This window comes from Ptychodera flava, chromosome 14 (assembly GCF_041260155.1).
Source record: "Ptychodera flava strain L36383 chromosome 14, AS_Pfla_20210202, whole genome shotgun sequence".
Taxonomy (NCBI): domain Eukaryota; kingdom Metazoa; phylum Hemichordata; class Enteropneusta; family Ptychoderidae; genus Ptychodera; species Ptychodera flava.
In genome coordinates, this window is record NC_091941.1 from 38,593,267 (window position 1) to 38,618,186 (window position 24,920).

The following is a 24,920-nucleotide window of genomic DNA, read 5'->3' on the forward strand; positions in this document are numbered from 1 at the left end:
TCTCATGGCAGAAGAGAAGTAAATTTCAACTACAGTGACAAGTCTTAACATAATTATGTTTATTAACATTATAGTAAAATACGCTTTTTGTTTGTATTCCACACCAGAAATTTACCAGTATAATATATATTAAATACAATGATATATTTAATTTCATAGCATGGATTCATTCTAATCTGGTGAAGTAAGTTTCACGCTTAATGATTGAAAATTTAGTTTCCGAGTTTGGGCGTCAACACGGTTGCGGGCATACGCATTTTAGCTGAAATCATGGTTTCAAATGGTAACAGTACACATGGATTTAAGAATAGAGTTAAAACGTCGCTTTCAACACAACGCCCTTCCTAAAGATCTTCAAGGGTTTTATTCAGCAAAACTTTCGTTTGGAGCACGATACGATGAAGCAGTCACCACAGTTATAGAAACATACCACTCAACAGCCCAACAATGAATTCTGTCCATTACACTAGAAAGTAATATCATGGAGCTTTCTTTTCACATTAATTATGAGTATTGTACTTTGAGAACGAGCAACACAGTAAATTTTGTGTAGTAGTATACAACTTTACGAGTAAAAAGTCAGACTGAAAACTGACTGAACAGTTACACATAAGCTGTCATTCTAAATTTGAAAACCTGTTAACCATGGCGAACTATCTGCCTGGGTCTGGTCCCTTGGCGATGGTTGTAAGTCCACTGATGAAGACACTTGATGTGATATGCAGTATAATTTTCGCGTGAATAACACTTGTCTTCCATATGTAGATGGTGGCATTGAAAAAAAAGTGGTGGACCAATAAAAGTTATTCAATAGTTGTGAAATCACAAACATGTCTAACAGACTGACAAACCGCATGGGTTTTTAGTATGCAATAGTGGCACACATGAATTTCATCACAGTTATCGTGCACGTGCCGTAACCGATATAATGATAAATTTTCATGGTCTATTTTTTGGATGAAACCGGTAATTTTAATCTCTTTATAACCATCAATTTTGTCTTTTCCTAGGACTTCATATTTTTTTTCTATTTTTCTTCGACAAAGAATGAGTGGTTTTCTGTTTACTTGCGTCTGTAACACTATACGGGCAAATGAGAAGCCAAGGAACATATTGCAATTGCAGTCGTTTGTAGATCATTAACACCTTGCATCAAGAATAGCAACTACCATTGACCAGCGAAATAAAAATCACCTCACAGGGGAATTTATAGAAATTAGTATATAGTTACATGATATAAAATTGCGATTAATATCAGCGTTTAACAGCCTTCCTAGATTTTCCAACAAATATTGTGTTATTTACATGGTATCAACGATGAGTAAATGCTAAAATTTGACTTCTTCCCCCTATAATAGACAGGCTCACTAAGCTGTAAAGTGTTCTCAGCATACTCCAAACACACTTAAAGTTGTTTTTTCGAGATGTTAAGCTGTTGCTTTGTACAGAATGTATACAGTCTCATAAAATCTTGAAATACGACTGAACTAAACAAAACCTTGCTTCAAGTGTGAAGCCATTACAATCGGGAAAAAAAGTCGAGCATGACGTTCCTTCATATTAATCGTTTATACATGACATGTAGAGGGAAAAATCGCTCATACAATCGAAACACTTCGTTTCATGTCGCCATGGGAACGTTGTCGCATCGTATGTCAATCACGGACTGAAATGATACTAACGTGTTTACTGCACATGATTTATGAATGCTTTGTCTGACTGTTTAGATATTCAGAGCTGATGGGATGCTGGCCACTGTGCACACGCTGAAGACATCAATAGAGCAATTATCCAAATTGTACAACAACACAATATACTCTTATCAAAACCTTCACTGGAAATCTCTGAAATAGATGTGAAACCACGAACAACACTATGCCTAACAACAAATTAAACCGAGGGCTTTGGTTAATTAGAATTCATTCTGTGAGTCTGTCCATATGGTTGTTTCATATACATTGTTCATTACACCTGTATCGATGAGCCATCATGTAAATATCGCCACACTGTCGGCGTTGACGATTCGCAATCGGTGTCCGAAAGCGTATTCGTCTGATTTGAATTTTCATTTAAAGCGAACCCTGCGGGAGTCGAAGGTGAACGAACCTATGTCAGAACGTGATCCTCTTCGAATTTATCGTTAAATTGGTCTAAAATGCTGAGAAAGCTCATAATAACCGCGGGGAGAATTTCAAATTTTAATATCATCATAATTCCCGCAAGCCGTTTTGTGGACTTGAAATCCGAGGGTATAAAAACACATCTATCGCACCATTGCTATGGTTACTAGTCATTATGGCATCTGGCACGTACTTTGCATGTATTTATGTCGGTGTTTGAGAGGGAATTGAATTAACTGAAACACAACCACACTCTCTTTGGGATAAACTCTTTGCTATTCACTGTGAATCATTTGATTTACATAAAATGCAAATTATGTTAGACGTAGGCATAACCAAGCTAACTTGTCATTGAGAGCAGACCACAAACCAGCTCGCTGAACTCGACGCCCTTCCGCCGTGTATTTCACGAATGAATTCACTCCGTTGGCATGGTGATGTAGCCTTTGCCTAAGTGCGAATAACTGTCAATTTAAGGCAGAGTCTGAACAATTGAGTTCACTGTTCACACCGTTAGATTCGGCGACACGGTAAAACAACCATCGAATGCATGATGACAGATCGCATTCGACGAGCGAAGGCTTTGTAGCTGAAAGTGTTCGTGTCTTCTGCCGTGTGTTCTACCGTAGGTATGTTTAAGGTAAGAGTTATGAACGCACAACCTGACTCGACCTCTACATCAAATCAGTAATGGAATTGCAGTCTTTCGCTGAAGAGCAAACCTCGTTCTACGTGTCTCCCACGGCAGGTGAAACTAACAAAGTCTAACCAGTCCTACAGATACCTGAGCTCCTCTCTCTGTTGTCAGCGTCCTTGAGAAAGAGCCAGCCTCACTTTCCAGTTAAAGTACGACCTCTCAAATTTATGAATGGGATTGTGGTTCAATCAAACGGGGACATTTACTTATGCGGGAGTTGTCATGGTGACTGCAATCGTGGTTCGTTGTTTGATTGCCAACATTGACTGATAGCTTCACCAGCGAACGTTTTAATCTCTACCTTAGTCTGAAATACAACAAACAACAGCTGTTTGGACTATTCTCTCTCCACACTGTAGAGGGATGGTATCCGGTCAGCGAGATGTCCGAAAATTGGCCCTGACGACTCCGTTTCAGTGATGGTTCCCTAACAAATCGACGACAGTCGTATTGGTCCGTAAATCATGGGATGCACGTCGTCGGCGGCGTCGGATCGCCCGGCTAAATGCGATCCGCTGTTGGACCCTCCTCCGCCCCAGCAGGTCGACGCCAGATTACCGCTGACAGCAAGGCAGAAGTTTAGCCTTGAAAAATCGTGGAAGGCAGTGCAAAGAAGTCTCGAATCAGTGGGCATGGACATGCTTATCAGGTAAAACTGTTCATATGTTTATTGGCGTGGTAATATGTGGGACAGGTAAATTTTACTGCAGTGTTTTAGTAGGGCACGGTATTCAGGATGGGCTCATAGCAAAAAAAAACACCGGTGTAAAACACCAGCGTAAAGCAGGCATTTATAACGGATTAGTAATTGAACATATCACAGTGCAGAGATATACGTGTGTTACATTGTTACAAGACACCAAGTCCAAATGCGGAAACAACACATACTCCATCAAAGGCGTTAATTGTATTCTGTAGCTCGCAGTGGATGTGGGTGAGAGTAAATTTCCATAATACCTTGTGAAATTTACCGGGATCGGGAAGGAAGAATATACAAATGAAGGCCGCCTATCTATGGGTATCATTCATGTCTCTGTCTGTTGGATCCGCAGTCCCGCGAAAGGAATCCTGTGACAGCGTTCACGCAACCGTTATAACCACTAATCATCTTATGCGATATACGGAGCAGATTCTTTATGGCTTTCTCGGTCATTTAACAACTAGTCCGAAGCAGTCAAAAGACAAGATAATGGTCTATGTAAGCATTAAAGCCAGTAGTAAATCTGAGCGATGACTTTGGCAAAAACGAGAAACAGCTATACTATACGTATTGGACTCTATACGGCTAAAACGGCCAAAAGACAGACACATTGTTTTGTTATTTCAAGTGCATGTGTCAGTTGTGTTTTATTGCGTAATACAAAACATTAGACAATTCTGAACAACCTAGAGATATTTCTTGGCAACCACGTAGAGCTCCAGGCGTCATTCATGAAATCGACTCAGTGCTCTGTAACCCTAAAATCACGCTATCGGATTCTTACGGTAGGGATGCGATTCAGAATTTTAAAAACTCTATCAGATGATTTCTTCTGCCATCGTGAACAGGATGTCGCGAATCAACGCTTACAAAGATAACACTGCTGTAAGTCTCATAAGGTCTCATGCGTCTAGGGGACAGGAATTCAGACTTAATTTTTCCGATACTTTTCTGGGTTCAGTTTGAAAGTCGTGGAGTAGATAAAGTTGTCTTCTGAAAATGGACAATATTTTTCCGTAGAGTTAACACAGGGATGCCAGCCAATTACAAGTGTCGATAAATATTAAGTTATTTGTTTCTCTAGTTCCCAATTTTGCAAGGTGACCTCTGATTGTTGTTATTAATTTCTAAATGGAATAGTTTCAAGTTTCATTGAGGAAAGTTTAAGCGAATGTTTAAGCCTTTCAATTTTGCGGCGCGCACTAGATGAAATATAGCCTAGAGGGTGATCGAATAATCGTCATTTGGTCGGAAAAATGCAATAAAGATTATTTGAGTCGGAGTAAAAGCTAAACATTCTATTTTTACACTTGTGTGGCGATGGAAACTCACAGTCAGTGCTGTCAACTCTAAAGATCGTGTTAATGAAACAGAAACGTTGCTATAGAGGCGAAGCTAAGTGTCCACTCGAGGCGCTTTTAGCGAATACGCTATTCTTCTCCAGAAGTCAATTTATCTTCGGGCTTGCGAAACATTAACGCGAGACGCTGACAAACATGGCAGTGAACTTACTTATGTAATAACATCTGGCAAATTAATTTTTAAAATTTCCAAATGGTAATTGAGTATTCCTTCCTATGGAACATATTGTCAACTAACATGGTGCACTGTTTCCTGAGAAATGTGTTACAGCATGCTTTACACGCATAGTGCAATGTCTACCCGTGTTATTTAGGTCACGGTTATATTTTCAAATCTGTTCTAGCTCCTGTGTTATCGCTATAAACGTATCCGTCTACGTACATGAGAGTTTTTTCATCGATTCTGAAGATTACGATAGAGATCTGTTCAACATGAACGCATCGTGGAGAGTGACGTAGACCTTCAAGGGGACATTACATTAGCAGTTTGATAGTTTGTCTGATATATCTATACTGCGTATCAAATACGTCAGCCAGGCTAAAGATACAAATGTGTATGTATGTATGTATGTATGTATGTATGTATGTATGTATGTATGTATGTATGTATGTATGTATGTATGTATGTATGTATGTATGTATGTATGTATGTATGTATGTATGTATGTATGTATGTATGTATGTATGTATGTATGTATGTATGTTTGTATAACGTATATATTTATGTGTTTTTGTGTGTATGAGTGTGTTGTCGTAACTCAATACAGAGAAGTTCAATTTAAGCGGGTAGCGTCGGGACATTTTTTACCATGCCAAACTTTCTAATAACATGAAATGCTGATCTATACCGAGAGAAAACATTTGCTGAAATTTACACCGACTGCTTTTCTGAGAGCGCTAATAATACTTGCTTCCCTATGTCCAGAAAAGAGTCGCGTTCTCAGTTTGTACCGGATCACATTTTTATTGATACGGCTATTATTATTTATAGGGAACGAGTCGCCCACAGTGTCCACGTTTGTAATTTTCTTCTGTAATTTGTTTGGACTTCACCTATAGCTAGGTGAGAACGAGTTTGATTTCAAATGGGAAAGCTGATAAACAACTTTCCATACATTTCCTTGTCCAAAATGGAGTATTCGATAAGTGCATTTCCTAACTGACCCGCAGTGTGTAGGTCAACGCACCTGTTGAACAAATTAAGAGATGTGTAGAGAAACGGATCGCGGAATCATCACAGGTAGCTTTACGAGACGGTTGGGTGGATCAGTCTATCCTACATTTTTCACAACAGACGCCTCTGAAGGAATGGACAGATGGAATTGTTAGCATGCTATACACAGCTTTGACCCAAACTTTGCGCTCCTGGATGAGCGGGGCGATCCATTGTTGGTAAATCTGAGCTTTACGATGTTATCGGTTCAGTCGCCTGTACAATTGGATTATAAGAACAGCATCCGCTTCTAGCCAGGTTACAGACAGTGAATGAAGCATTAACTTAGAAACATTCCGCGGTTCTGCAGGTTAGGGACTGGTCAGTTTCTTCGGCCTGGGGGGGGGGGCGGTGGATTATTTTTTGCCGACGTCAAAAAGTGGCTGACCCCCCTATTCCAAATTTTGAAAACAGGGTGACCCCCCTATTCCAAATTTCTAAAACAGGGTGACCCCCCCCGGGCGCGACAAAGGTAAAACAAAAGATGGACATAAATTTATATATATATATATATATATATATATATATATATATATATATATATATATATATATATTATATTTTACATTTTACATATATTTATATTTTAAATAGTCATTCTATGTTTTAGTGAAATTGTTGACATGTCAGTTGTAAGATAGGAATTTCAAAGTGTCAATCTTAAAGTTTAAATACAGTACATTTTGAATGAGCTGTGAATGTATTTCACACTTTCTCTGCTTAACCAGATGTCCTGAACTGTTGTACAGAAATGGATGTCAATCATTAATATCAAAGAGGAAAAAGCAGTGAATCAAAAACTTTGATGGGTGTTAAGACTTGCCAAGCATCCAATTAAATCTACTGAGGAGCCATAGAGAGCTTTTTTAGCCAAATCTGATGTGTACAGTGTCTGAGAGGACCTTTTCTTGTGTAACATTGAAACCATAAAAGCACAGCTAATAATGACAAAAACTGCCTTTTTTAACTGTTATTTTGTTCATAAAAAGCATCTTTCTACAGAAAACCTATGAAACAAAGGAAAATAATTGCATCAATGAGAAGGAAAGATATCTTGTCATTTTTCTATCTCTAAAATAAGTCACTGTATCAAATATATATTGTGAAATATTTGTGCATGTTGCTTTCTCATACTGAATTCTCACAGAGAGAACAGAAAAGTATCAGGAATTTGTCATCCTTTTCATATGAAATGCAGATTTCATAATGGTACACTTTCACTTAGCAAACATCAAGATATCTCTGAAAGTATGGCGCCCGAAGGGCGCGCCAAAAAATATGAAACATCCTGATATCTCTGATATATATGCCTTGTATATTAAAGTCATGCACCTGAAGGGCATGCTGAAAGATGTATGATATATTAAAGTAATGAGCTTGAAGAGCACGCTGAAAAATATTGAACATACAGATATCTCTGATGTATGTATGCTTGATATGTTAAAGTTGGGCGTGCTGAAAAATATGACTGATTATTAAAGTTACGCGCCCGAAGGGCGTGCTGAAAAATACAACTGAATGATGAATTTTGTGGCTGACACGAGCATTTTAGGCAATGATGAGCCTGTGTCAAAATCAAAAACACACTGACCCCCCCCCCCTATTGGGCATTTCAAAAACATGGTGACCCCCCTATCACCAAAGTCAAAAACAGGGTGACCCCCCCCCCATGAATCCACCGGCCCCCCCCCCCCAGGCTGAAGAAACTGACCAGTCCCTTACCGTCTTCTAACATCTCATTATAGATATTATAAGGGGGTCGATAGTGGTTCATCTGCTATCTTTGTGGGCCATCAATGACGCTGCAGTGTACCAGGGTTTGATAATGGTCGACAATATGATTTATGTGTTGCTTTTATCGTGGATCTGCCGTGACTTAGTTAGAGCATAAACTGTGGAGAGGAAGGCCATTGTCTATGGTGAGAGCAATAATTGACCCTCGTAGTTTCTGCTGTCATCTGAAAATCTACGATGTTTTGCTCAGTTCAGTCCTGGGCTGTGTCGTTCATATGTCATGGTTGTGACATACAACTGGTAGAAAAATCGGGCCTTTTCTTCATTCAGCTTGATGTCCATCGTTGGATTTGCAATGAAGAGATTGTGTTGAGCTAATGATCTAAATTGTTGCGGACGTAGAGAGGGATTGGTCGGGCAACAGTGGTACACATTGTAGCGTCAGCTTGTATCAAGTTTCGTACCAAAGTGCAACGCAATATTATACTTTAAAACTCAGCTCCGCAGAGATCTAAACATGTCCAGGTCACGTGATTTGTACCTCGATAACAATGTCGACAAATTGCTAATTGTTCATGTCTAATTAGCGTTGCTATGACATTTAGAAATATACAACGATATCGCCTCTATTGTTGTCACGACGAACGATTATTTCATGCCGGTGAAGACTATGTTTGTCACATTTTTACTTCATCTACTGAACGCTTAAATTTGAATAATTCATATTCAAATTTATGGCAGCATGACAAATTAGGAATCATAAAGATTTATTAGAAAGAGTGCGCGACAGAAAGCTCCCTTATCAATTTCAATTAGCATGACATCGATGTAGAAATTCAGTCTCCGATGGTAATTATGCCCCGGGTCTTTTCCTTGACTGATAGCCATAATATATCTTTACACAGCCATTCGTAACTTGATATATACATACATGCGATTTCAGCGTGATAAAGTCTTCCCACAGTTTTATCGGCCCTCGACATCTCAGACTACGATATCAGACTTTAGATATAGCTGAACACTTGCTTTCTTTATGCCATTTCCAGACCCGTGCTACAGTGACCAACAAAATTGCCGAAACATTGAATAACAACAATTACCTACGCCAGAGATAATATTTACGAGAATTCGTTGCAATTTCCTGTCTAAATTTTGGCCGATAGAGAGTTGTGAACTATCAATGATACAATGACCTTGGTTTGTTCATGGCATAAAATGCATCTTTAATCACATTCTGACAGCTTCTCATCACGTGGTCCTTCCCCTCTTTCGGGAAAAAGTAACGAATCATGTGATTCATTTGAACGGCGCTGTAATTATATTTCTGGTTTTTAACATCTGCATAGCATAATTTTATAGGACCATATGGCCCCATGTTGTCGAGGCAATCGGTTTTCAATGGCTTTGTTGTAAATCGTTTACTTTGACAATGCGAAATGAACTGAGCTTAACAGTAAACGTACGGTCAGTAATGTCCCCTTTTTCTTTACATTTTGAGACGGGTGGCTTCATTGAAGTAAAATATTGTTATTTTCTGTATAGTTGCATATGTTATAGGAAGCAGTTAACAGACAAGAGATATAATGGAGAAAACTTGTGTTGCTATCTTGTTTTTTTTTGAAATGTATCGTATAGAACTACAGTGCAACATTTTATGTTGTGCTGTTCACATTATGTAGGGAGCTAATTGAAAATAAATCATCTCAATTGCTTTCCGGCATAGATTTCGAAACCGTTCCTTTCTATGTGACTTATAAATCACATGAAATAATAAGCAAGATGCTGACCAAGCAATTTAGGCGATGCAAAAAATGATATATTTATCAGAAGTACTACAATAACTGCGACTAAGCATTGTTCACATGTTCTTTGTAAGGAATGAAATAATCTTACCGTTGTATCTTTTTTTTTATTTTTTATTTATTTATTTGCACAAAATGATACATAAAACACCACAAAATGAACAAAATTGTGCATGGATTACACAGAAAAGTCGAAAGACTTATTTCCACTGTGGTCCATATTAACAAAAGACTAACAAAAAAATGGAAAAAGTACAAAGTGAGAAATCCGACAACAGAGAGTAAAACCAGAACTTCCAAAAATAAGTTAAACGGACTAAAACCCTCTGCAAATCACACCAAAGATTAAATGAAATCTCTCCTGACACGTTCGACATAAGAATCTTGCAAATGACGTTTTAACTTTTTTTTTAAACTTGTAATTGGAATCAATATTCCTTATACTACGTGGAAGGCAATTCCATAACTGCGAAGCTGAGTACTGAAAACTTGTTTGAAATAATTTTGCTCCTCCTGGGATAAAAACTGAGTTATTGCCAGAACGTGTATTATAATTGTGTACATTTTGTCTGGTAATAAAATTTGACGCTAGGTAGGATGGAGCTTGACCCCTTATTATTTTATGCATGAGATTCAGTTTCAGATACGACACTCTTTGCTCTACACAAAGCCACCTAAGTTTTTCAAAGTGAGCTACCCAATATGTTCCCTGGGGTGCATATCTAGAACAAACCTTATTATTTTATTTTGTGTTGTTTGTAGTCTATGTTTACTGCCAACCTTCAAACCTTGATACCAGTAGGTATCTTGTTTTTTTTTTTGAAATGTATCGTATAGATACATTTCAAAAAATGTTCACATTATGTAGCTCCCTACATAATGTGAACAGCACAATCTTGAATTGTATCATCGCGATGATGACACCACTATTGGGATACATGTTTGAAAATGTCTTCTTGTACAGAGTCTGTTATGAAAGTTTCCAGAAATATGACAATTCTTACACTGTACATGCAAGTGAAAAGACTTACCGTAAAGTGGCACCATCCATTTGTGGTCCTCAACTCCCTACAAACGCGAATTGTTTTATTCCATAATTCAGCTCAGAAATACAAATTAAGACAGCAAAAAAAATGAACAAGAAAATAATCGACAAAAAACTTTGCCTGTTTGATATCTACAAATTCGTATCCCTTTCACGACCCGCTTGTCATATATGCAGTAAATGAATTTTCACAAGGGGTCTGCAGTTTTTCCATGACTCCAGGTCCCTGCTTTTGAATACAAGATCAAGGTCAATGACGAAAATCAGTATAATGTTTTCATCGCCGTAGCGAGGGCTGATATGAAAGTCTATTCACGATGGTATACCAAAAGAGTGCGATGAAGCAATGACATAAAACAAGAATGGCGGATGAAGATAACTCTTTCTCTAATAGTGTGTTGTGTCTCAACGGACTGTGATTTAAACGTCTGGTGAACTTTACGGAGATTGGTTTATTGTGACTAAGTTTCACAGTTTTGTCTTATCCCGTACTCATTCTCCATGAGGGACCATTGGTATAGAAAAAAAGCTCTATAAGCATTGTTAGGATCATCGTCTTATCATTGCGTTATATGTTTTGTAATGTGACTAACATTGTAGAAATGTCAGTTTTCCTCTGACCGTAAAATATTGCAGAACGTGCAATATGTGACACTTTAGTCTAATGTATCGGACTTATTATAAGCCTTATTAGACTATTTTGACGACGAGAATAATGGATGCAGGGAAAATCCAAAAACTCGTAAATTTAATCTTGTGGTAAAAAAATACAATATGTTAACTGACATTAACTGACACATTCGCAGTAGATAGTTGAATTACACATCCATGTATATATATATATATATATATATATATATATATATATATATATATATATGCACACACATATATACGTATCTATTCGTATACGTCTCATGCTGTTATTACAATATTGTACAATTATACTTTAATTTTCATGTCACAAAAGTATGTTTGACAGTCTTCTCTTTAGTGTCGATTTATGTATGTTCTCGTGGAAATTATAATTTTAATTTTTGCTTTTACTACCCTCGGAAGGTACCTCTGTTTAAGAGTCAATGTCACAGTTGTTGACAATTGGCATAATTAGCGAAAATTTAGTAATGTTGGTTTGTGCCAAAATAAGACCGAATCTAAGTAGCAAAATATCCGAATCTCTCGTTGCCTGTTTCCAAATCGCAACAAGAATGGATATGCTCATAATTGCGTATTTGCAATACATTTCCTTTGAAAGAATACCTTAAACGAAACCAATGTCACTTTTAGATTTTCTGGCGTCGGAAATCGATACTAATAATATTTAACAGGAAAAGGTTGATGTAGACTAAACAAATAATGTTTAAGATCTAGCAGGCCGCTCATTGAGTTTTAGTTTGTACATTATTTTGTGAAAAGAACGTTTAAATTTTGCTGTTAATAATTGAATTAATGCAACAATGACAAGAACTACTTCCACTTGAAAACTGTCCGACAGAACATAAGAGCAAACATGTTTAAGGTTTGAATTAAAGGCAGTTAAAAGGACAATGTAAATTATACTTTTGAGAACAAATACACAGACTACAGGGTTTCTATCAAGGTGAACACGTAAACGTCTGACATATTGACGCTGATATTTACTCTTAGCATCGATGAAAGCAACTCAACGAGATGATGAAAAATAGATTACTGGATCAATTTTAATCAAAAAATGTAAAATAGTATTGTGAAGTGGTCTGGGAAATGTGTCAAATAAAAGGCGTCGGATTTATTTGAAAATACACGTAAAATCGGAGCCAAAAGTATAGTTAATGTTCTGATCGTTAATTTTTTAACGGTGTCTGTCTCCCTTGGATACACTCATTCGAAAGCTACAGACATTAAAATCAATTTAACTAGTAATACACGATTGTATGTTACGTTTGGAAACAAACACATCACACGATATGCCTTCGGTCAGATACGAAATCCGACACAGATGCAGTTGTTATTAAACTTTGTTCAGCATTACATTTGGAATGTATCAAATTACATGTGCCAACGTGATATTATGATAGTTCAAAATGAAGGTTCCAGTGTGTATGGTAAACTTGTATAAAATATATCGAACAAACGATGAAAAAATTGTTAAAAATCTGAGTGCCAAAATCACAGTAGCGGGTAGGCTTGAAGTCAAGTCTACCCGCGCCACCACTACAAGTGCAGCATCAGCCCAAGTCTATCCGCGCCACTACTACAAATGCAGCGTCAGCCTAGAAACGTTTCTTTAGCTGCTGACAGTTGAGTGCATACATGTTGGTGGCAAATGTGCCGACTTGGAGATCTCCGATATAGTACTCCGTCGTACATATCAATGAAGGGAGTCTATTGAGCAAACTATTAACAATTTTGGCCAAAAACACGCTATATCTGTACATTTATATATGTTTGATAATTTATGTAAATATTCTTTACCTGAAGTGGGATGTAAACAGTGCATGTGTGTACAAGAAATTTGATTTTCGGATTTCATCGAAAATGTTGATTCACAAGTATAGTACTCTATTTATGAGATAACTATGAACGATGTTTTTTTCCAATATAGACCTAGCAATATCTGTTTATCTAGGCCTATAGATGTTTGTTATTTGATATCAATGTACTTTATTAGAATAGGATGGTTACAAATGCATTATGTGTATATGATAATTTGATTTTAGAATGTTACCAAAAATATGAATGCACTATACATGCCGGTCTATAAAAAAACTATAAATAATTGTTTTACAACACTAAACTAGCTAAATCTGTGCTTTTCTAAGTGTTTGACAGTTGATACAAATGTACTTGATTAGAATCGGGTGTTTGAAAGTGAAGATATGAACAACAAATATGATATTGGAATTTCACCCAAAAATATTAATTCACTTCTCATGGTAGTCTATAGGTAAAATATTAAATATTTTCCCCGGCAAAACTTGCTATATATGTGCATTTGTTACATATTGACTTTTAGGTTGTAATAAGTTTCTTGATAAACAATAACAGTGCTCTCATACAGTTACAAGCCAAACTATAAATGAAGGGAAATACACAGCTATTGTCCCTTTTGCGATCACTTAAAAGGGTTCGGAAACAGGATGACTTTCCTAACCTATCAGGAAAACTGAACATGATTAACATAATTGTATAAAAGGGACATTGTCAAGTATATTTTGTTCAGTGAATCAACTGCTGTTTCTTGTTATACTCCTCACAGCATGGTAGAATAACAAATACTCTGCAAATATGCTGTATATGTGTAAAGACTGTAATCATTGTTATTGATGACAAATTAATTCTAGTCCGGACTTGAATGCAATTTTAAACAATAACAATGCTGACTGTACACATATAGCTGTGCTGGGCTTTTCATCACGCTACAGGGAGTAGAACAAGAAACTGTAGTGGATACACATATCAAAACCACCTAATAAGTAGCCAAAGGTTACGGCTATAAATTGGCAACTCAACACATGTTTCACATCAATCAGAGACAGTTTTGTTTCGAGTCCCCCCTTTTCAAATGCCCCCAACATACCCTATTTTCTTCCCCCTCCTAAGGTGTTTGTGAATGCAGCCAGGGCTCCTCTCGGGGTGTACAGTTCTTCATAGAAATGTGGACGTGACAGGAACACCTTGTAAAATAAGAAAAAAGAAAATAACAAAAACAGGTCCCTGAAATTCGCCGACAATATCGGCAATAGAAGTTTTATGAAGCCATGACGTAATCAATGCATAGCAGCTGTGATTTAGCAATGGCTGTGAGAATTAGAATCGTCCCTATAGGACTAACACACTGATAGCTCACTGTACGTGAAAACATATCAACATTGACACAGCTTATGGCTTATCTTGCTTGAAATTTCTAATTTATGAGGACGGGGCAATAAATTGGATGATATTGTATAAAGCAAGCGGATGACGCTCCTGGGCCGTAGGAATTTCATACTGTGCACCATGATCGATAGATGTATCGTCCACCATTATGACGGAAACAGGAAACAATATCAGTTTCTCTATACAAGAAAATATTGGACAAAAGACCTCAGAATGAACAGCGATGTAGTTATTCATCATGGTGAACAATCCAGTCGGGACCATGCTTGCTTCTGTTTCGCCGCCGTTTCGTTCTCTAATGATTTCCTGTGCGACAACATGGAAACTTTGTATAAATCGCTCAGGATTTTGTATTTAGCCGTTAATCGTTTTCTGTTTGAACACTCAATATTACCCCTTGATGCCTGTTCAATCTAGATTTATTTTCTTTCCTTCGATCAATAAGAAGCACTGTTATTCATATCATTTTTTTGCGTTCCATATCTGAGTATACGTGTGATTTAAATATGTATGTATGGATGTATATAACCCGATTTCAGGTGAAGTCGGCCGAAATTGAGTTAGAGACAACACCTCTAGGCAGTGATCTAAAATAAGTTGATACAATGTTAACCATTGGCAAAAACGTTAACTATAATACCGTGGAGTTAAAGCGTAAGGTGGTTGAAAGGAAGAACCAGATGGCTTGGCGCGGTGACCATGGCAACAGCTGACATGGAATAACAACAAAGTACAATGTGTGGTACACAGTATATACTCGCTTAGATGTGCCATAAAGTGTAAAATCACATGAGTGAATGGTATGCTGCAAGTGCTGAACGATATACGGTGCTAGTCAATGTGTGAAACGCGCGAAACAAATAGTGTCATAATTAATACATTGATTATCATTCGACTGCTGTTCATTTTGATGGGCTATTGCGTCTTTGAACTCTGAAACTCCCTTTTCAAATTGCTGGATGATTTTACAGTTGATTGTCATCTTTGTATAGCTACAGCAACTTTGAATTCTTTGTTGATCGTACAAATTCGCAGCAATCGCCCATCATGCATAGTGATGCATATTTGTGCGAATTACAAATATATGGAATTTGTCGCATCGAGATTTAAGGTTTTTTGCCTATAAATATAGTGGCGGCACATTCTTTACTGGTTTGGGTCAACGTGAATCCTAATTACGACTCATCAAACTGTATCGTATTGATTTTACTTATTACCTGCAAATTAGTAAACTATTAACGATGCACTCACACCACGTAAATGTTAAACTCAGACTAGAGCAGTCACCTTCAATTTTGTTATTTTAAGGTAAGGTTACTTCCTTCCTTTGGTCCTTTTCTCCACCAGTGTTTCTTGTGTCGGAAAGCAGTCAATAATTTGCAGTCAGGCGATAGATTTAATATGATATCTTAAAATTTCAGCTGAAAAATGAGATATTAGGATATGTAAGAGTCATTTGTAACTTGACCAGTATGAATGCCTTGAGTTGAATTTTGCTCATATAGTTTTTAGCATCTAGCGTAGATTCTGAAGCCAGAGAAAGAAAACCATGCAGAAATTATCATATGAAAACTTAGTTTTCAGTTATTGATAAACCAAAATATGTATAGAAGCTTACTCAATTTAATATGTAATCTTGCCTTGATACAAAAAAATACAAAAAACCCTGATATGTTTCTCATCCACGGCTTCTTACAAAGTGATGCAGCTACGCGGTTTTTATTTCATCATCAGTTTCCTTTTCAACTCAAAAGATCAAACAACCGGTTGGAAACAAGCAAAACAGGACAATATGAATGTATTTGTGTGTGTGTGTGTGTGTGTGTGTGTGTGTGTGTGTGCGTGTGTGTGTGCGTGCGTGCAGTGGTACTTCTGACATACAGCAATGCAACAATAACTTGAATCGTACACAATAAATTGCATATGTGCGCCATCTCGTCAAAGACATTCAGTTGACATTTTCTGCACTGCGTATAGAACAAGTTCATTTTTATGTTTCATTGATTGTGTTTACGAGAAAGAGAATAAAAAGGATTGACTACACTAGGATGCTATAGATTGACGAAAATTAAGATGAGAAACAACTCCGTTTCTCTTTCCGGCTGGACTGAAAAAACACAAAACCCCAAAAACACCAAAAATAAACCTTTGTTGAATTCTTGGAATAGTGCCAGCGGCATGTATTATTTGAACATTTGCGTAAAACTAATTCCCTTTGATCAGTCGTGTATTGTCATTCACAACTGTTTCCAAGTCTCTGTCATTCTATTTCACTTCATCAAAGAATCAACGTCATCTTTTTGAAGTTACCTTTAACACATTGTAAATAGCTGCTGAGGCTTGACAAACCCGTCGCTTCGCAATCGTTGATGGCCTCTTGTGTTACAGACACAAGTTCTCCAAAACATAAAATTACGAAATCAAGATAGTAATCTCAGTTGAAGGATGAATGGCCTATAAACTAGTATTAATCCTATTTTGCATCATCTAGTATCGGAGTACGATTTAATTAATAGAACCCATTTTCCATGGAATCTCAATTTTCGGAGCTTCCATAATTTGCATATATTCCAATATTTTCCACTAGTATCCAAATTAGAAGTAACAATCTGATCTAAAGCTCCGTGGGACATTTACCGTCCCCTTCAGTTGTAAATTAATGCGTCGTATCATATATTATTAAGATGGCTTTTGCATAATGAGTTTATCGGACGGGAAACAATGGAATTAACGTTATGAATATTGCGCTTCAAATTAACAATGACGTCAGCTATCAAAATTAATCAACATGAATCATCAGTAGTAATTAGAAATTTTAATCATATTATTCAACGGCCTGCAAATTTTTTTTTTTTTTGGTCATTTTTATGGAGAGTTTACCAAATTCAAAAGCGTTGCTTTGTAGGAAAAATAATGTAGCGGAGTATTTCTTATGTTGAGTTACAGACACGCCCTCTCTTGTATAATAAAATGCATGGGCTCATTGCACCACACTCATGGTATAATGATTCATTGCTATCGGGACACGCCTATAATGTGAGAGTTAATAAGAAAAAGTTCTTTCAATGATTGGCTTTACCTAATTCTAGGGTCTATCTTGTAACAAAATGCTTGCGAGATCGGCAAACCTTTGCTTGTCTCTATATAGTAGTTCCGTCAAAGAAGCATCAGAAGCGAATGACATGCTTGTCTAAACACCGACGAACCACATCGTTAGTTCACGTGGACGATCGAGCTCTAATGTCATCAGTAGCGATGAGTGGTGCACCTTGATGCGGCGTCGTAATACGTTTGGCTTCCTCATGAAATATGGTCTTCTTACCAACAAGTGTACAACCTTCAAACACCTAGACTCCGTTGTCTGCAGAACGACGTGAAGCATTCTAACCTACTGTGATTCTAATAATATTTGTAAAAGCGTCAGAAATGTGTTTTATCTCTCAAAGCCTTAGATCGAGGGAAATAATAAGTGCTTCTGGCCAGTCACGGTGACGAGGACGAGGTGCCGTTATCTGAATAAAAGGCAAGACAAATGTGTTTAAAGACACGCCACGTTATTTTTGTCAATAGAGCTGTACATTCTGCAAGCCAAATCCAAACATAGAAATTTTGCAAGTATGCCATCAGGTTCTCTGGCATTTCCTTTTCAACACCGATGACCGCTGAGCTGATTTCTTTGCACGATGAAGAGGAAACATCTTTCTCATGTGAATAATATCCGCAGTTCTACCTGAACTTAAAGTTCATGTTCGGTGTTAAAAACATGATATTCCTTCGTTGGCTCACCCATTGGCGACTCGTTGCAATGTAGTAAAAATGACTCTCTAAAGTATTCGTTGTCAGAAGTAGATGAAATTGACAGCTATTGCATGGTCACGTGACGCGACACTTTTTGATAGCTGTAGTACCCCTGACGTCATTTTGTCATAGCTTTTTATCGACATGAATATCATACTACTTTGGTAATCTATCGTATTTACGTCTGTGTGGTCCAATCTGCAATTCGCACAACAACATATATATATATATATATATATATATATATATATATATATATATATATATATATATATATATATATATATATATATATATATATATATATATATATGAAAAATGGTTTGTTTGTCAATGCAGGCAAAGTGTGGTGCTCAATGCATTTCTGCAGGGCGATAATACTGAGAATCTAGGAACTTGTAGTTGTCACTCTACAGGCTGTTTCATGCGCTAAGCAATAGTCAGGAATCAAACCTCCTGACGATTGCTTAGCGCATGAAACAGCCTGTTGAGTGACAACTACAAGTTCCTAGATTCTCAATATATATATATATATATATATATATATATATATATATATATATATATATATATATATATATATATATATATATGTATACACTGTATCTGATGTTAACTTTTGAAAGCATTATCGACTTTACATTATTTAGAAAGTGTAACTGCGGAAATTGCCAGAAAGAAGCTAATATTACATAAATCATCTTCAGTGACTCCTGTTAAAGTTTTGTATAGGAACACTACATTATCAGATTGCTCTAATGGAATAACACAAAGCATTCCAGACATAACCGATAAAGCAGTCGATGAGAGTAACAATGTGAACTTTGATGGCCATGCAGACGGAAAAATATTTCCATTTTTTCCTGGAAAGTGAATTTTATCGACAATTTGTAATGTGCGAACTCACTTTGGGAATTTTCTTTTGATTGGCTACATTCATAAACCCATCGCTCTAATGTACTTTAGGATCTGCTTTAAAAGGAACGCCAGCGGTGATAGTGAAGTCAGCGATAAAACACTATTTCACGCGATGTCAGTCATCAATAACAGCTGTATAAATATTCAACGCATTCAATGATAGACAGGAAACTTAGATACATACAGCATTTAGAAAAATGTGTCTTTGTAAGGTATTTCTTTTTTTCAAACAGGTACTCGGGGAAAATAATGAGCTTTAATGGCGCGAGTTTTGCCCTTCCCATTCTGTAAAAAACGCGGTCCAGCATTCTCAGTGCGTGTTCTTGAGCACAATAAGTTTCCCTTGTCCACGACGCAGATGAACTGTTCCAGTCATTGTTCAAGGATACAAACCGATTTTACATCATGCTTTATGATACAACTCTCGTAAAGCTCATACCGCAGGCGGAATTACTCTTACGCAAGTCGATCAGTTGTTATAAATGCCAATCTCTTCTCTGAACGTAAAGGTTATATTTATATGTTTGTAACCACGGGCGCTTACTTCGGCTCATATTTTCATGATCAAATGTTTGCTAATCAACGTTCCCAAAGTGAGTGCGCAGTTTGTGTGTCACTCCAACACCTGATACTTCACATTTAATATTGTAAACATAAGCAGGGCTCATCCCCAAGGGAAGGATTTTGAAAGTTTGAAGATTTCTCAAACGTAACTTGTCTTTGCAATTGATGTATCACACCTTGTGAGAAAGATCGAAGGAACGTATAAATGAGCGATTGTTTTCACATCCAAATTTTAAGCATATATCATGGTGAGATGAAAAAGAATATCGTCAATGCAGAACAGAATAAAAAGCCGAATAATATAACATTTTGTGGGCATCGGTCCTTTTACGAAGGTGACAGCAAATTGCGTGGACGGAGTTTATGCCACTATGCTCAATTGTAAAGTAAAGTGCGCTTGAAAATATTCATTTGCTTCGTTTTGTGATCATTAGCAGGCAAGCACGTATAAACGATTCAGTTCACGAAGGAACATAAAATCTGTATTTGCCATTAAAAAACAGCAGCATTCACATCGAATACAATCCCGGCTGGAGCTTCTGATATTGAGTTACCTGACGATTGGAAACTTGCTGCGCAGAACGAAAGACTAATTTCTTGTGCAATCAACTGGACTTGATTGGACGTCGCGGAGCACAATAATGTCTTGAGATTATGACGAAGACGAGCAGACGGGGTTGTGATTATCAAACACATGACTTCAATGACTGATGAAAAGTATGTACCTTACAAAATGAAATGAACTCAGTGTGTAAACGGATGAAATGCACAGAGTTATGGTGACTGACGTGGATGCAAGACAAGTGTGTAAATGCGTGTGAGGTTCAAAGTACAACGTGACCTAAATCTTAGGTTCAGGCTATTTAGTGATGATGGGCCTTATAATGTAGTTTTCAGGGAAATCAATCGACCAAACAAGTGACCTTACTCTCTCTCTCTCTCTCTCTCTCTCTCTCTCTCTCTCTCTCTCTCTCTCTCTCTCTCTCTCTCTCTCTCTCTCTCTCTCTCTCAGGCATATCCGTATATTTACAATGTAGATAGCAAAAAATTCCTTACGCAAACTCTGCGCAGCACCTGTTCAAAACCCGACAAAGTCCGAGTCAAAGACGGCACAGAGATAAACGAATATCGTATAGTAGACATTTACTGCACATTTCGCTCTACACAGTTTTTGTACACGAGTGCGTGATATGACCTGGATTTTACCAGTACAGCGGTATTGATATTTCATGAATGTATAAAGATCTGCGCACACATACCCCGTAACATGGTCTGATCATGGCCCGTTACAGACACGTTGTAATATGACTGTCGGTTTTTGCTCAGATTAAACTGATTCTTTGTTCGTAGTTTTGCATGGCGAATGACTATATCAAAATGTTTCATGGAATGAAGTATTCTGTAACACAGCCTTTAATCATAGACCCTAAAAAGGGTCTGTGTTTTAATGAAACTATTAATCAAAACTTTGTCGATCACACCAAGGCCTGTACTCAGTAAAAATACACACAAAATTGGAAATAAAAATTCAGCCTATTGCATGTGTGTTATTTGTGAGAGAGTTGCGTCTACACTGTCACCCGTATCAATCAATCAATGGAATTTAATTTTGTTCTCGCACAAAGTTTTTCATTTGAACACAAACAACTGTACTCTGTCGCTGAAAAATGAAACAATTGCCAACAAGGTATTGACTCATTTCCCCTGCAATCCTGCTCAAAGAAAATTCATTCTGCCGACAAATTTCATCTAACTTATTTATACTGAACTGTTTTTTTCCTCAGTGAAATTATTTTACTTTCTTTTTCTGTCTCAAAGACCCCTATTCTTAGTAATACTATTCTACTTTCAACTTTCAATGCTCAGCTTGTTCTCCTTGACTGCTGTTTCCTTTCTCGGAGTACCGTCTCTTTAAATACATTACGTCTTCCGACTCCAACTTTTTAAAGCCATTAGTAGTTTTGAGTGCAATTTTCCGTGACTTTCTATCGCTTTTTGCAACACTCTTATTTCACCCTATTTTCCATCTCTCCGTTCGGCTCTTTTCCTGATACTTCATCACTCATCTGTCTTCTGCAATCTCAATTAATTTAGCTTATACTCTTTGTCTCACGACCAAACATTTTAGCCCGTGTCAATCGGACGTAATTCTTCTATCCCACAAGCATAGAAAGTCAGAAACACTTTTACGCAACAAGACTGTAGCTCGACTCCACACAGTATAAGATCGACTCGAACAGAGTATATAAACTTCTATGTACCAATTTTGTCCCGTTTCAATGAGGATGATATATTTTCTGCACCGTGCGTGTTAATTGCCGTACAAGTATTTACTGTCATCTGAAGAATGGTTTGCCGACAATGCAGATTCAGTCCGTTTCAGGTCACCCTACGACATAATGCAATTTTGTACCCTATTACTGTGAAAGATAGTTTGGTTATGGCAACGCTGTTTGTGGTCGAATCGACCTACTTTCCAACACCCGAAACAAGAATCAATGTCAAGTGGGCGTGACAGTTGATTTGCAAAGCTTTATATCTGTTAACTTCCGCTGTGGATGGTCAGATAGTATACAGTGTTATCTGGTTAGGTTTAGGTAGGTATGTGCTTGGAAGTGGTGTTCGTTCCCTCAAACATTCTCCGGGGAGATCTAAAACCAACGCATGCTTTTCATAATCAAGAATGAAAACGAGTATCACCACGCAAATTTTGGTATAGTAAACTACCAAAAATTCATTTATATTTATAACTTAAAATGACCGCCATTCTCCATTGAACTCTTAGGGGAATTATTTATTCGATTATCACAAAGAAAATGTGAATACGGCGTTTGCTGCCAAGGCTTAAATTAGTCTGCACAGGCAGAGGTTCCGTAAATGGGAAAATAAGGTAAATAGGAAAGTTTTCACATTTCTACTGAATGAGACGTTTTCCAACTTTATGTGCGTTTGTTTTCTAAAATTAATGAGAATCTTATGAAGATAAGAAGAACTTTAAAAATCGGGTGGGGTGTAGATCGGGTTACTGGAGACAAACAATTTTTGCCTGATTGCAGGACGTACATGCAAAGTGAAAATTCATACTTATTATTTTACATATTCTGCATCCACTTAGATTTCAAGTATACTATTTTTACATGAGCTGGCTTTTATAATGTTAAATAAGCTTTGATTTTTGAAATCTGTACAGATATTTATTTCAAATTCTTTTGCGACCAAATTTTAAGCGGTCAATTTTCTCAAATGATATGGTAATCGATTCCACTGCCTCACAGACGTTACGGGCTTTCATTAAAATATACCGAATGGCTGGACTGACGGTCTTTCATTAATCAATATCTTTTCAAACACTTAATTAAATAACTTCTTTATCAGTTTAACTAAAATGTAATAATTCAAGAAGTAAACGCTTCTTTGTCATTCGTTCATAATTCATTAAGCCACAAATCTTTCATTTGATTTTATGGACAATTGCCTTTCGATCGAAGTGTCTCTGACACAATCGTTACAGCGTTATGTGATCTGATACCGATTTTTCCGAAGTTCTAAAAAAAGGTCTATCATAAACTGTCGTGATATCATTATGTTGGGTTATATCAATAAAAGACACTGTATATCGATTCATTCCACAGACATGCATATTAATAATTTCAAAGCGTGATATTACCGTGGTTCAATCATTAATGTCATATTTATAGTATACATTTATTGTGTTCATGTTTAGTCATAGATACCTCGCTATCTCTTACTATATGATAAAATCACGATGCTTGTAATTGTGAGTTAAAGATCAAAATTTCGCTCTCGCAGAACCATATTCCTCTCCTGAGTCTCATATGTAAGTAATGTTATCGCACGTGTACAGTAAAATGGTTTTGTCAGCTTCGACATGTTCTGTAAAGTTGATAACCTGAATTTATTTTCCCTGCAATGATTTTTCAACAAACCACTGTGGTTTTGCTGAAACGTTTGCTATCAAAGATTTGATGAGTGATTACATGTACTGTTATGTCGTAAAGGAGCTAACTCCTTGATAGAAATCGGCTCATGTCTTTGTCTGACGTCAAAGATGGATATCACTCATATGTTAAGAGCATCACGTACGACTTCGCATTTAATTTGTCTCAAGTACTAACACAAATTGTTCCTTTATTGAGAATTAAGCTTTACAAGATTGTTGTAGGTAATATCAGCAATGTTTATGGAAATATAAGCAAACCCGACAATTTAAGGAATAAAATCCCCAAGCTGTTTCTGATATGAACATATTCTCGCTTTGTACAGTAAACGTGAAGTAAAAATGTACATACGTCGAATATGATTTTGCCATTATTTATTTATTTATTTATTTATTTATTTATTTATTTATTTATTTATTTATTTACTCACTTACTTATTTATTTATTTATTTATTTACTTATTTAAGAAACAACAGATTGAATGTTTTATCCAAAACTATCATGTTATGTTGTTTTACCTGTCACAATATATGTGTCTGTCTGGTATTACACTAGGGAAAGCAACTTATGATAAATTTGAATGTACAAATAATAGCTTAGGGGATATCCCAACATGTCTATCGGTGTACAAATAATAGCTCGGTATATGTCCCAGAACACGCCTATTGATGGACAAATAATAGCTCGGTATATATCCCAGAACACGCCTATTGATGGACAAATAATAGCATGGGATTCACCCCATAACATGTCTAAAGATGTGCATCGTCCTATGAAATGTATATATCGCATGCATACTCATAAAATAACATAGAATCTAAGCGATAAACTTACCTTATAACTGCATGGCTTAACACTGCTATAAAGGTTCATTGTTTCAGTGAACCATCATGTAATAAATATGCAGTAGTTCTGATAGAAGGCACTGTTACCATGGTAATCAGAATATGAGTAGTTACTGTTGGTAGACATGTAAATGTTGTCACAGCTCATGTTGGCAAATTAATATAATTCAGAACCAGAGAGAGATTAAAATTAGATGATATCTTATGAACAATAAATTTTTAAATACGTAGTTTTAAATATTTATCTTCTCTTGGGTCTTGGTAAACACTATCAACAATATCAGGAAATGTGTGTGTCCCTCAGGG

At 36.8% G+C, this 24,920-nt stretch overlaps 1 protein-coding gene across 2 annotated transcripts in view; it reads left to right on the top strand.

The window, feature by feature from the left end:
- The first annotated feature begins 2,455 nt into the window (after positions 1-2,455).
- The window catches only part of LOC139150410 (globin-like), a 59,066-nt gene continuing 36,601 nt past the window's right edge, over positions 2,456-24,920 (top strand). The window contains exons 1-2 of one of the 2 annotated variants that reach the window (XM_070722764.1): positions 2,456-2,760; positions 3,177-3,466. In XM_070722764.1, the coding sequence (XP_070578865.1) occupies positions 3,282-3,466 (185 nt within the window). In that variant the 5' untranslated portion in view covers positions 2,456-2,760; positions 3,177-3,281. The remainder of the gene's footprint in view (positions 2,761-3,176; positions 3,467-24,920) is intronic. The other variant, XM_070722765.1, reaches the window with a different exon arrangement.